The sequence below is a fragment of the Callorhinchus milii genome, unplaced genomic scaffold (genome assembly GCF_018977255.1).
Source record: "Callorhinchus milii isolate IMCB2004 unplaced genomic scaffold, IMCB_Cmil_1.0 Scaffold31, whole genome shotgun sequence".
Taxonomy (NCBI): domain Eukaryota; kingdom Metazoa; phylum Chordata; class Chondrichthyes; order Chimaeriformes; family Callorhinchidae; genus Callorhinchus; species Callorhinchus milii.
In genome coordinates this window covers 3,118,147-3,130,226 of record NW_024704772.1, presented here as the reverse complement: position 1 = coordinate 3,130,226, position 12,080 = coordinate 3,118,147, and the positions used below count along the sequence as shown (strand labels likewise).

The 12,080-nt window shown below is 52.8% G+C and overlaps 1 protein-coding gene across 2 annotated transcripts; it reads left to right on the top strand.

Annotated features, from left to right (window-relative positions):
• On the top strand, window positions 1-5,305 carry LOC103171626 (charged multivesicular body protein 2a). Of its 2 annotated transcripts, none has more exons than XM_042345130.1 (6): window positions 1-82; window positions 1,324-1,523; window positions 2,048-2,227; window positions 2,630-2,760; window positions 3,004-3,065; window positions 3,589-5,305. In XM_042345130.1, exons 2-6 carry the CDS (start codon window positions 1,356-1,358, stop codon window positions 3,690-3,692), a joined length of 645 nt encoding a protein of 214 aa, XP_042201064.1. In that variant the 5' UTR covers window positions 1-82; window positions 1,324-1,355; the 3' UTR covers window positions 3,693-5,305. The 2 variants fall into 2 exon arrangements, with proteins under 2 accessions (XP_042201064.1, XP_007882607.1); XM_007884416.2 differs by having other exon boundaries at window positions 1,275-1,523.
• Window positions 5,306-12,080: the final 6,775 nt, after the last annotated feature.

Sequence of the window (12,080 nt, the reverse complement as noted above, 5' to 3'; positions counted from 1 at the left end):
AACGACGCCGCCCCGGCAACATCCGGTCGCAGCGACTCTTCTCTGGTCCCCGGTAACGCCGTCGCCTCCTCTTCCTCCTCCGGTAATGCGGTCGATTCCCGGGTTCAGTAACACCGCCCCTCCCCCACCACCACCACCGGGAATATCGTCTCCACCAGCGGCCCCGGTCACACCGATTCTCTCTCCGTAACACCGCCCCCCCCTCAGCCCCCGGTAACACCACCGCCCCCCCTCAGCCCCCGGTAACACCACCGCCCCCCTCAGCCCCCGGTAACACCACCGCCCCCCCTCAGCCCCCGGTAACACCACCGCCCCCCCTCAGCCCCCGGTAACACCACCGCCCCCCCTCAGCCTCCGGTAACACTGTCTATTCCCGGTAACCCGGGCTGCCCCTCCCCCCTCGCCCTCGGGAGGATGGCCTCTGTCCCGATGACACTCCCTTCCTGCCTCCTCCTCCCCTGACCCTTTGGTAACCGGCCCCGAGACCCCGCCCAGGGTGTGTGGGGGTGTGTGGGGTGTGGGAGTGTGTGGGGGTGTGTGCGAGTTGTTGTTGTTGTGGCACAGGAATCTGGGCTGCAGTTGCCCTCCTCCCCCCCCACCACCACCACCTGACCAATAACCGGGGGATTGTCAGTCAGGGACACGGGGGGGGGGGAGGGAGGGGGGAGGGGATAAACTCCCTTCTCTTATCTAACAGCCCTGAGATTGCGGAGATCTTTGACGTCCACCTGAACGGGGCGCAGACGGGGAGTGAGGTTCAGCGTCTTGTTGAAGCGCAGAGATCGAAATCAACAGTACTGAGGTCACTCCAATCCACGGCTGTTTGTGGGGGACGTCGCAGGGCGTAATCGGCTGCAAAATACACAGTCACTACACTTGACAGTGAAGCGCTTTGAGACGGCTCGAAGACGTGATAAAGCCCTGTATCAAATGCAAGGATTATAATAATCTTTGCATTTGATATAGCGCTTTTCACGTCGGGAGGACGTCCCAAAGCGCTTCACAGAACACACTGTAAAGTGAATTGACTGTATATTTGTGGGCGAACGCGGCGGCCAATTGCGCACAGTAATGTCCCACAAACAGTCATGGATTGAAAGTGACTAATTTTTTATTATTGTTTTTTTTTGGAGGGATTATTATTAGGCTCTGTGTGGAGTAAGGAAACTTGCCCGAGGTTTGGCCCTGACCTGCCGGGGATTGAACTCAGGTCTCTTGCTTGCAAAGCGAGTGCTTATTATTATTATTAATTATTATTATTATTCCCTCCGCAGCCCTCGGGGACGATTGCGGGACACCTGATTGTCTTCTCTCTCTCCTCAGCAACTAGACAGACAGACAGACGGACAGACAAGATGCAGGCGCTTTTCGGACGCAGGAAGACCCCGGAGGAGTTACTGCGGCAGAACATCCGGGCGTTGAACCGCGCCATGAGGGACCTGGACCGCGAGCGCTCCAAGCTGGAGGGTCAAGAGAAGAAAATCATCGCCGACATCAAGAAGATGGCAAAGCAGGGTCAGATGGTGGGTTCCGGGCGCATATTTTTGTATTTTGATATATTTTCGCCCACAAAATGCACAGTCACTTCATTTTACAGTATCTTCTGTGAAGCGCTTTGAGTCTCGAAGACGTGATAAGGCACTGCATCAAATGTAAGGATTATTGTTATTATATCTCAGGATATAATTTGAGACACGACACGTGTAAGCGACTGCCACGAACTAGATGGACCTGGTTCTTCTTTAGTAATTTTTATGTTCCAAAATTTTGGTGGCAAGGTGGGGGTGGGGGGTAGAAGAGATCTCGGAGTCCTGTAGCGCTCATCTTGCAAGTGAGAGGACCCGGGTTCGACTCCTGGGTGGGGCGAAACCTTAGGCAAGTTCCCTTACACCACACACACACACACGCCTCTGTTTTCCCAAAGTGAGTTGTCAATCGATTAGTAGGTCGCTTTTCCTGTAATAATTCCTCCAGAAAATAAATTAATTGATAATAATTTGGTCACTCAATCCACGAATGTTTGTCTACCCTTGTTTGTGACTCCCAGGACGCTGTTAAGATCATGGCCAAAGACCTGGTCCGCACCCGTCGCTACGTCAAGAAGTTCATCATGATGCGAGCCAACATCCAGGCCGTGTCGCTGAAGATCCAGACATTGAAATCCAACAACACCATGGCCCAAGCCATGAAGGGGGTCACCAGAGCCATGGCCACCATGAACAAACAGGTCAGCCCTATCCTGGGGAAACCCCTCGTGTCTTTCAGGTCGAGAGGACGACCCAAGCTCTCAAAAGGGAGTTGGATAGGGACTTGAAAAGAAAAGCATGTGTAGGGCTGTGGGGAGAGAGCTGGGGAGTGGGACTGGTTGGTGGCTCTTTCAACGAGCTGGCACAGGCATGATGGGCCGAATGGCCTCCTTCTGAGCCACCATCCTCGCTCTCCCGCCTGGCGGCAAGCTCAGCACTTCGGGACGTCCTCCCGACGCGAAAGGCGCAACAGCACCATGGCCCAGTATGAACGCAATTAGTGGTTTGATCTTGTTAGTTAGACCTCTGCTCGAAGGGGCTGAAAGCAAAGCGTGGGGTAGGAGGATGCTGACCTGGTGTCTGTGCATGTGTGTCTCTTGCAGATGAATCTGCCCCAGATTCAGAAGATCATGATGGAGTTTGAAAGGCAGTCGGAGATTATGGAGATGAAGGAGGAAATGATGAACGACGCCATCGATGACGCAATGGGCGACGAGGACGATGAGGAGGAGAGGTCGGTGGTCCTGGGGGTGGGGTGGGGTCGAGGGGAGTTGTGGGGGTGGATGTGCGACATTGACCCTTAAAGTGTTGTGTTATTCTTCACTCAGATCACCATTAACCATAGAAACAGGAGGAGGCCATTCAGCCTCTCGAGCCTGTCCCGCAAACAAATCCGTCCCCTTAAGCCGCTTGCTCTGTTGCTGTGAGGAGTGTCGCTTGTCGCTTTAACCAACATGTCTGCTCTTTGTCTTCACAGCGATGCAATTGTGTCTCAGGTGCTGGATGAACTCGGTCTGAATCTGACAGATGAACTGTCCAGTAAGTAGTGGCTGTGATTAAAACCCTCCTCGCATTTGATCCAGAGTCTGTGACATTGGATCAAACTGTCCACACCCTCACTACCATTTGCCTCCGCTCGACTAGCTCCGGCCTCCTCCATGTCCCTCAGATGGTGGCAACAACAGCACATGACATTTACACGCCTTTCACCTCGGGAGGACGTCCCAAGTCGCTGGACAGTCAGGGATTTGGACCCAAGAGGTGGGGGTGGGGGTGGGAGGGTGACTGAAGGCACGATCGAAGAGCAGGGTCTTGAGGTGGACCTTGAAGGAGGTAAGGGAGGGAGCGAGGTGGAGGGACTGGGATGGAGTTCCAAATGGTGGGGAGGCTGAGAGGCGGAAGGCCCAATTGCCAACGGTGGGGGATGTGGAGCAGGCTGGAGCCCGCTGAGCGGAGGGAGCGGACCGGTTGACATTGAGTTAGCAGGTCACAGAGGTAGGAAGGAGCAAAGCCCTGGAGAGCTTTGAAGGCAATGTCACATCTCTCTCTCTCTCTCTCTCAGACTTGCCATCCACCGGAGCGACACTGAACGCCAAAGAGGGAAAGGAGGCAGACAATGCAGATGCAGACCTGGAGCAGAGGCTGAGCAAACTGCGCAGAGACTGAATGAGAAGCTGCGCTCTCTCTCTCTCTCCCTCCCTCTCTCTCTCTCTCTTTCTCTCTCTCACAGTTCCTGTTCATTATAGTTCCAGGACAATGCCCCGATACATATCGAGAAAACTCGAGACTTTTGAGTATTTTTGCTTTGTTTCCCCCCCCCCCCCCCGCTGTTTGAAGGAGAAAGATTAGAAAACTAAACGCTAAGCGAGACCCTCCAAGGCTTTGAAGAGCTTTGAGACGTCTCGAAGACGTGATAAGACGCTGTATAAAATGCAAGGATTATTATTATAAGCAACCCACGGACCTTAACAAATCAGGGGGATGGGGTAGGGGTTAAACAAAGAGCCAGGGTGCCCTCCGAGGTACTTTCTATTTCCCTCCTCTTTCCCCCCCCATCCCTAGGTGTGGTTGAGAAGGATGAACAAGGGGTGGGTCAGGTGGCTGGTTTCGCCCACAAAACATAGTCAATTCACGTTACTGTGAAGGGCTTTGAGACGTCCCGCAGACATGATAAGGCGCTGTATCAAATGCGAGGATTATTATTATTATGATTGATTCTGTCCGGAGTGCAAACTGTTAACATACCTTAAATCGGGAGCTGATTAAAACCCGGCCTCACCTCTCCACCCGCACGCTGTGTTTTTGGAATTTACGGAACGCCGCTGGAAAAATCACTCGGATTCTGATGGAAGGATTGCTGTGCCTGTTCTCTTCCCCCCCACCCCCTCCCCCCCGCCCTCCTCCCCACCCCCTCACCATTGAGAACGTACCTGACAAGACTTAGCCTTGTGGACGGCCATTTCTATTAGTTGTAACGTGAAATCTCGGTCACCTTTGCCTGCTGTTTGGGGGCTTGCTGCTGGTTTTATTCAGGTCTTTGCTTTATTTTTTGTGTGGGTGGAGGGGGGGTAAAATAAATCCCTTTCCTGCTGCTGCTGTGAGCAGACATCTCCCAAGGTTTCCGCAGATTTTTTTTTCCCGCTGTTCGAAGACCGTGGTATAATTCTGTGAAGCGCTTTGAGATGTCTCCACGACGTGATAAGACGCTATATCAAATGCGAGGATTATTATTATTGTTTGCGAGAGCATCCTGCTGTATTCTAGCTATCGGGCTCCAGATGTGCTGTGCAGGAAAGAGAATCTCGCGCTGTTCTAGATCGATGTGCCTAGAGCTGGTCTGAGGTTGAATCTAGAGCTGGACTGGGATGCAATCTAGAATGGGTTATGATGGCGTCTGTTTATCCCACGCTCCCGCTGCACTTTGACGCACATTGTCTTGTAAGAAACACTTGTATCTCGTCGCTCGCCCATCTTACCTGGAAACTAACCGAATGGCCTCACTAACGAACACGCGCAACGTAACGTCCTCTAAACACAGCCCCAAACCTGTTTGATGCACTTTGTATAACTGCTTTTCAGATACGGGGAAAGTGGGGGATGTGAATGCTTTTAACTTGTGGTGGTGGTGGGGTAATGTGGGGAGGGGGGAGAGACTGCCCAGAGCTAAGACGTCAAACCTCGTAGCCAGCTTTGCTGTGTAGTAAGGCTGCAGTGTATATATTTATATATATGTGTTCGATTGGGATCTTTTCTGTCACAATAAATTCTTTACCTTTTGATTATTTTTGTAACTTGTATTGAAAGGTTTCTGTTCATCGAATATAATCCCATAAAAAAAATTGGTCTCACATTCCACGACGGTTTGTGGGACGCTGCTGTGCCCAATTAATTGGCTGCCGTGTTTTGCCCTCCAGATACAGTCACTCCACTTTACGATGTATCCTGTGAAACGTTTTGACGTGATGAGGTGTTGTATCAAATGTAAGGATTATTATTAATAATTCCATAAGATCAACGGAATCGGGAGAGTTTTAATATTTTTATTACTGATAAAATATATTTACTGAGAAGCAAAGACAGAGTTTTGGGTGAAAGCGACTGGAGACGAGGTTGGTTGATGGCTGGAGCCTTGCCGGAGTTTACACCGCCACAACGTGGCTGGTCGGTCCCAGGAGAGCGGGGGGGGGGACTGGTGATGGTGGCGTTTGGTCCACATCAGTGAATGGGCACAGCTGGTTTGTGTGGGTATTGCTGGTGGGTGAGCAGGGCTGGAGCTGGGTTGGGCTATTGCTGGAGGTTGCAACAACACCCGGGGTAGAGTGCTCGACAGTGATGGAGTCTGAGGGAGGGGGACAAGGTGGAGGGATTGAGTGAGAGAGTTTCGGGGCATAGTGGCTGAATGTATGGCCTTCAATGGTAGAGCGGAGGGGGCGAGGGACGAACAGGAGGCCGGAGCCAGAAGAGCGGAGGCAGCGGGTGGTGTGGTGGGGGAGGGGGGAGTAAGCAGATCGGAGAGGTAGGGTGGGGCTGCCGGGGGGGGGGAAATAAAGAGAGGATCTTGAAATCGATGCGTTCCGTAATTGGAAGCCAGTGGAGCCTGGTGAGGACTTGGTGTCGTGGTGCTACTCTGCGGTTGCATTTTATTGAGTCGCTTCTGGGTTAGAAACAAAAGCACAGTCACTACACTCGACAGCAATTCACTTGAAGCTCAGTGAAGCACCGCGAGACGCTGTGTTAAAGGCAAGCGTTAATGATATCCACGTGGGATTGAGATCTGACCTGAAGGTGCTCCCGAGATGTTAGTGGAGTTAGTGAGTTTGGAAAGGACTTGGTTGCCTGGTTGTGCCCCTGGCACAGGAGTTGGCACAAGCACACAAGCTTTCCTGCCCTTGGATACCCTCTCCCCGCTCGCCCTCTGTACCCAGGACTCTCCAGACTGCGAATGGGTTGTTGCGTCTGTTAGTAGCCGGCCAAGTTGGAGGTGTGTTAGTGAGCGAGAGATGGCGGGAGGGACAGGGAGGGAGGGAGAGGTACGAGCGGGAAGCGAAGGAGTCTGAAATCAGGACAACACGGAGCTGCAGATACCTGTGGAGACAACAAGAGGTTATGTTTACGCTGCCCTTTTGTGGTGGGAGGATGTCCCAAGGCGCTGGGCAGTCAGGGATTTGGACCCGAGCTGGGGATTGGCATCAGGAGGAGGGCAGGGAGGGTAGGGGTCTATTTAGCAGGTCACAGAGGTAGGGAGGAGCAAGGCCGTGGAGGGCTTTGAAAGTGAGGATGAGGAAGGGTGTGACTGTAACCTTGTGGGTGTGGAGGATCTGGTTTAAAGCCCGAACCATATGGTCTTAGCTGGTTAGACTCCAGCAGTTACCCCCACGCACACTCTGGGCTCCCCCCCCCCCCCCCCCCCACACACACACACACACCCCCAAGCCTTGGCTCTCACCAACTTGTGCCTAATACTCTCTAGAATTAGGTGAGCAGGGGGCGTCTCTCCAGGGGGAGAGGGAGAGAGAGAGAGCATTCCAACCATCTCTCTCCGGGGTTTCCAGGTGTGGGTGGGACGTGGGGAATTCTCAGTTGGGTTTGGAGACTCTTAAGCAACGGTCAGATACCCGGCTGGGCAAAAAAATGGTTCAAACCACACCCCCACCCCCACCCCCCCCACCCCCCAAAATCCACAGTCAATTCCCTTTGCAGTGAAGTGCTTTGAGACATCTCGAAGACGTGATAAGGCTCTGTATCGAATGCAAGGATTATTATTGCTATTATTATAGGGCGTATATGAGCTGGGGCGATGTGGGGGTGATGTTTAGCTGAGGTAGAGCCAGGCGGTGGACTTGGGCAACAGTGAGGGACTTGTGGAGCTCGACAATGGGGTAGGGAGGGGGGAGTTGTGATGCAGCGTCTATTTGTGTGACACAGAAACCAGGCAGATGCTCACCGTGGCTACACGTTAAACCCTAACCTCTTCATACAGTCCCTGTAAGCTGCGGCTGCCGCCTCGCAACTCTCTTCGCCTTTTGTTGTGATGCTGGAAACGAAAGAAATCGCCAGCGTTAGCGGGCGTCGGAAGCTGGTCCCAGGGGAAACTCTTCTCCCCTCTTCTCCCCCCCCCCCACCACCACCGAAGCAAATCCCACAGGTATTCCCTCTCTTCCGTCCTTCCTTCCTTCCTTCCTCCTCCCCCAGGAAAAGCCCTTGTCCCATCCTCTCCATCCCCAGAGGATAATAACTAAGTAATAAGCCTTCCATTTGACCCAACGCCTTATCACATCCTTGAGACGTCTCAAAGTGCTTCACAGGATATACAGCAAAGTGGAGTGACTGTGTGTTTTGGGGGCGAAACGCAGCAGCCAATTGCGCCCAGCGACGTCCCCACAAACAATCGCGGATTGAGTGTCCAATTTTTGATCAAAAGGGATTATTATTATTACCCCTGGAAAAGCGATACTGACGCTGCTGGGCACAATTGGCTGCCGCGCTCCGCCCACAAAATACACAGTCACTCCACTTTACAGTGTATCCCATGAAGCGCTTTGAGACGCCTCAAAGACGTGATAAGGCACTGGGTCAAATACCAGGATTATTATTATTATTATTATTATTATACCGGGAAGTTCTCGGGGCCCCTGTGGAATATCAGCCCAGCGCCCAACCTGGCCGGGAACTGTGCCCAGTCACCGCTTGGCTTCACTGCACCCACACAATGGCAGCGCTCGCTCGGCCAGCCGTGAAACGGGCAAAAACAACACGGCCTGGATTCCTCTCGTTGCACGAGCTCGGGCTTGCTGAGTCAGCCTGGGGCCCGCTTGCTGAGCCAGGGAGTAGAGTTGTCTGTGGGTGTGGCGGGGAGCTCTCCCTCCTGCCTTTGGCGGTAGCGGGGGGTAGGAGAGGGGGGAGGATAGGGGCTGGAGGCCGAGGGAGTGTAAGATAAGCAAAGCAGCTGCAAGCAATGGGGAAAGCTTGGACAGACTCCAGCAGTTCATCCCAACGCACATTCTCAGCTCGGTTTGGAGAGTCTTAAGTAATGGTGATGGGTTTCCGCGTGTGTCAGACGTCCAGCTGACCCCCAACACCCCCAAAAAAAAATGTTAGCCTCTGTTTCACAGGGTCGGGGATATTTTCAAGCGAGATGTTCCACCTTAAGAAAGCAAATCACCCGTTAATGCCAAGTGGGTGACTCCTTTGTCCAGATCTCAGCCTCCAGATAAATGGTCCTTTGCCGTGAGAGCAAATTGGATGTTGACAACGGTTGACAATAATTATTGCAAAGCACTTTGAGACACTATAGGTGCTGTATCTAACAATAGTACTCCTTGCATTTGATATCGTGCCTTATCACGTCTTCGAGACGTCTCAATGTGCTTCATAGGATGCACTGTAAAGTGGAGTAACTGTGTATTTTGTGGGCGAAATGCGGCAGCCAATTGCGCACAGCAGCGTCCCCACAAACAGCCGTGGATTGAGTGACCATTTTATTGAGTGATTGGAGGGATTATTAGCCCTGGAGAGCGATCTGCCAATCAACTAACAACTGGATTCCTACTTACTGCTGGGTCAACAGACAGGTGCGTGTGTGTGTAGTAAGGAATTTCGCCCCCACAATAATAATGCAAGGGATTATTATATTCATTTCCCTGATCTTTGCTTATGAGAGAACTCATAAGTTTGTGGGAATATTGCCGGCATACACCAGCTGCTGGGTTTGTCTCCATAACCAGGATCTATTCATTTCTAATTAATCTCTCTGCAAAGCGCTTTGAGGCATTTCTTGTGTGCGAAAGGCGCTGTATAGATGCAAGCTGCAATATAGATGGTGCGTTTCGCACACAAAATACACAGTCAAGCGCTTTGAGATGTCTCGAAGACGTGATAAGGCACAATATCAAATGCAAGTATTATTCTTCTTATTAAGGGCCTTATTCCCCGACATCTCAAGGACGGTTTCACTCTCACAGGCGTGCGGTGTACGTGGATTGTGGCAGTGTTTGCGCAGACCAGTGTGTTTCCGCATGATTGTGTTTTATTGAGTGTATTGGATGTGAAGGATGTGAATGTGTGTGTGCGTGCATGCATATATGTGCACACAGCAGGTTTACAGTAGGGGTGCGTGCGTATGTTTGTGCGTGGTGCACACATGCATGTAGGGGTGTGTGTGTGTGTGTGGGGTGGGGGGGCATGGGTGGAATGCATGTGTATGATTTGAGTATGTGTGTGCATACACGCATGTATAGGGTAGGGGTGTGTGTGTCTCCCGGAGGGTTTGAGGGAGTGACATAACAGACATGTAGCCACAGGAATGCTCCTGCTCAAACAGACAAGACCCCTGCTCTCTCCGACTGCACTCTCCCAACGACCTTTTTTTTAACAAAACATATCTCCCGGAAAATATACAGTCACTACGCATTACATTATATTCTGTGAAGAGCTTTAAGATGTCTCGAAGATGTGATAAAGCGCCATATCAAATGCAAGGATTATTATTATTAATATTATATTAGCACCGAGAGATTTACAAACCAGCTCCATTTTATCGGGAGGGTTTCAAAATGTCAACCGTTGTTCCACAAGGGACGGAGGATGGTCATCGATACGATTCCGGTGTTCTGAGTCGAAGGCTTACCACTTTTCCATGGCTGCTTTGAGCTGGTCGCAGGCTGTTTCCAATGGTGCCTCGCCATCTTTCTCCCCGGTCTGTACGGTGCTCTGATCTTTGCTGTCTGACATGTTGCGGGTTGTCTCTCCGAATGGCTGGCTGGCTGTTTAGCTCCCCCCACCCTCTCCCCACACACCCCCCCCTCCTCTCCCCACACACCCCTCCCCGCCGCCGCCGCCTGCCTGCCTCGTCCCGCAAAGCTGAAGGGCGGAAGATAATCTTTTGGTCAAATGATGCCTTAAAGGGCGGAGGTCGACTATTGGGCAGGAGAGATAGTACGACAGACAGACTAGGCTGCAACGAGGCTGTATTTAACTTGCTGCGTTTTCGTACTGAAGGTGCAACAGAGCAAAAACATCTAACCTTCCGAGCACAGAGCCCAACTGCTCCACCAAAATGTTTCTGACAAGACAGCAGTGGGAGAGAGCAGGTTAACTCTTTGCGGTTCTATCAGTGGGATCTAACGAGTTAACCACTCGTTAGCATCCAGTTGGCTTGGCAGGGCTACCCTTTAGGCGCTCCTGTTCAGCAACTGCATGTTGTTGTTGTTGTTGTTGTTGCTCAGGGCGAAACCTTAGGCAAGTTTCCTTGCTCCGCACACGCGCCTCTGTTCACCCAACAGTAAGTAGGAACCTGGTTGATAGTCGATTGGTGGATTGCTTTCCCTTCCAAAACAAATTTAAGAAATAATAATTTGGTCACTCAATCCACGACTGTTTGTGCGCGATTGGCTGCCGCGTTTCGCCCACAAAATACACAGTCACTACACTTTACACTCCTCGCATTTGATATCGCGCCTTATCACGTCTTCGAGACGTCTCAAAGCGCTTCACGGGATACACCGCAGCGAATTGACTGTATATTTTGTGGGCGAAACGCGAGCTGGTACGTTGGACCCATCACAACACATGGCATTTACACGGCGCCTTTCACGGCGGGAGGACGTCCCAAGATGCTGGACGGTCAGGGATTTGCACCCGAGGTGGGGGTTGGGATCGGGAGGGGCGGAGGGCAGGGATGGAGGGTGGGTGGGGTGGGGTGGGGGGGGGGTCGGAGGGTGACCAAAGATGCGGTCGTTCGAAGAGGAGGAGGCGAGGGAGGGGTGAAGCGGAGGGGCTGTGGGATGGAGTTCCAGCGAGGCGGGGGCCAGAAAGCCAGATTGCCGTTCGTCTCGGTTGCCCCTGCGGGTCCCGGGATGCTCTTGGTCGCCATGGCTTGTTCCCGTGGGCACCAACTTGCCTCGGTTGCCCCCTGGGTTTGGACGTGTGTCCCAATATGTTTGTAGCCCAAAGTCCACAGCTATTGACTTGGTATTTGTCAGGTCAGGGCTTCAAGGGATGCGGAGTAATTGCAGTGAGGTACAAGATCAGCCATGATCTGAATGGAACGGGCTCGAGGGGCTGAATGGCCTCCCCCCCCTCCCCCTGTTTTCTATCTTTCCTGCCAGACGCCAGCCCAAAAGTAGCCCAATGTGAAGCTTCGCCACACAAAACCGCCCAGTTGGGCGTGAAACCCGCCCAACCCGACCCAACCCGGCATCACATGGGCGTTGGTGGGGTCACGTGGAGGAAGGGCCGCTCGCGTGCGTCGGCGGTTGGGCCGTTTGTTGACACTGACCAATCAGCGCGGGAGCCAGAGCACGTGGCGATGGTTTGGGCGCGGGTTGACTCGGACCACGTGTGTGAGGGGGGGGGGCGGGAATTGACCAATCAGCGCGTCATGAGGCAGAGCACGTGACGAGGGGGCCGCTTGTTGACTCTGACCACGTGAGGGGGGGGATTGACCAATCAGCGCGGGCGGCCGGAGGCGGGAGGCCGAGCGCGCGGGTGAGGCGCGAAAAGATCAGTCACATGGGGAGTCTGCGGGCATGGCGACCGCTCCTGGTGTTCACCGGC

Bases quoted from the DNA above. Each gene is read 5' to 3' on its own strand.
- LOC103171626 (XM_042345130.1), top strand. From the start codon at position 1,356: ATGCAGGCGCTTTTCGGACGCAGGAAGACCCCGGAGGAGTTACTGCGG. The intron at 2,228-2,629 runs GTCAGCCCTATC...TGTCTCTTGCAG, and splicing joins TGGCCACCATGAACAAACAG to ATGAATCTGCCCCAGATTCA. The intron at 2,761-3,003 runs GTCGGTGGTCCT...TTGTCTTCACAG, and splicing joins GAGGACGATGAGGAGGAGAG to CGATGCAATTGTGTCTCAGG.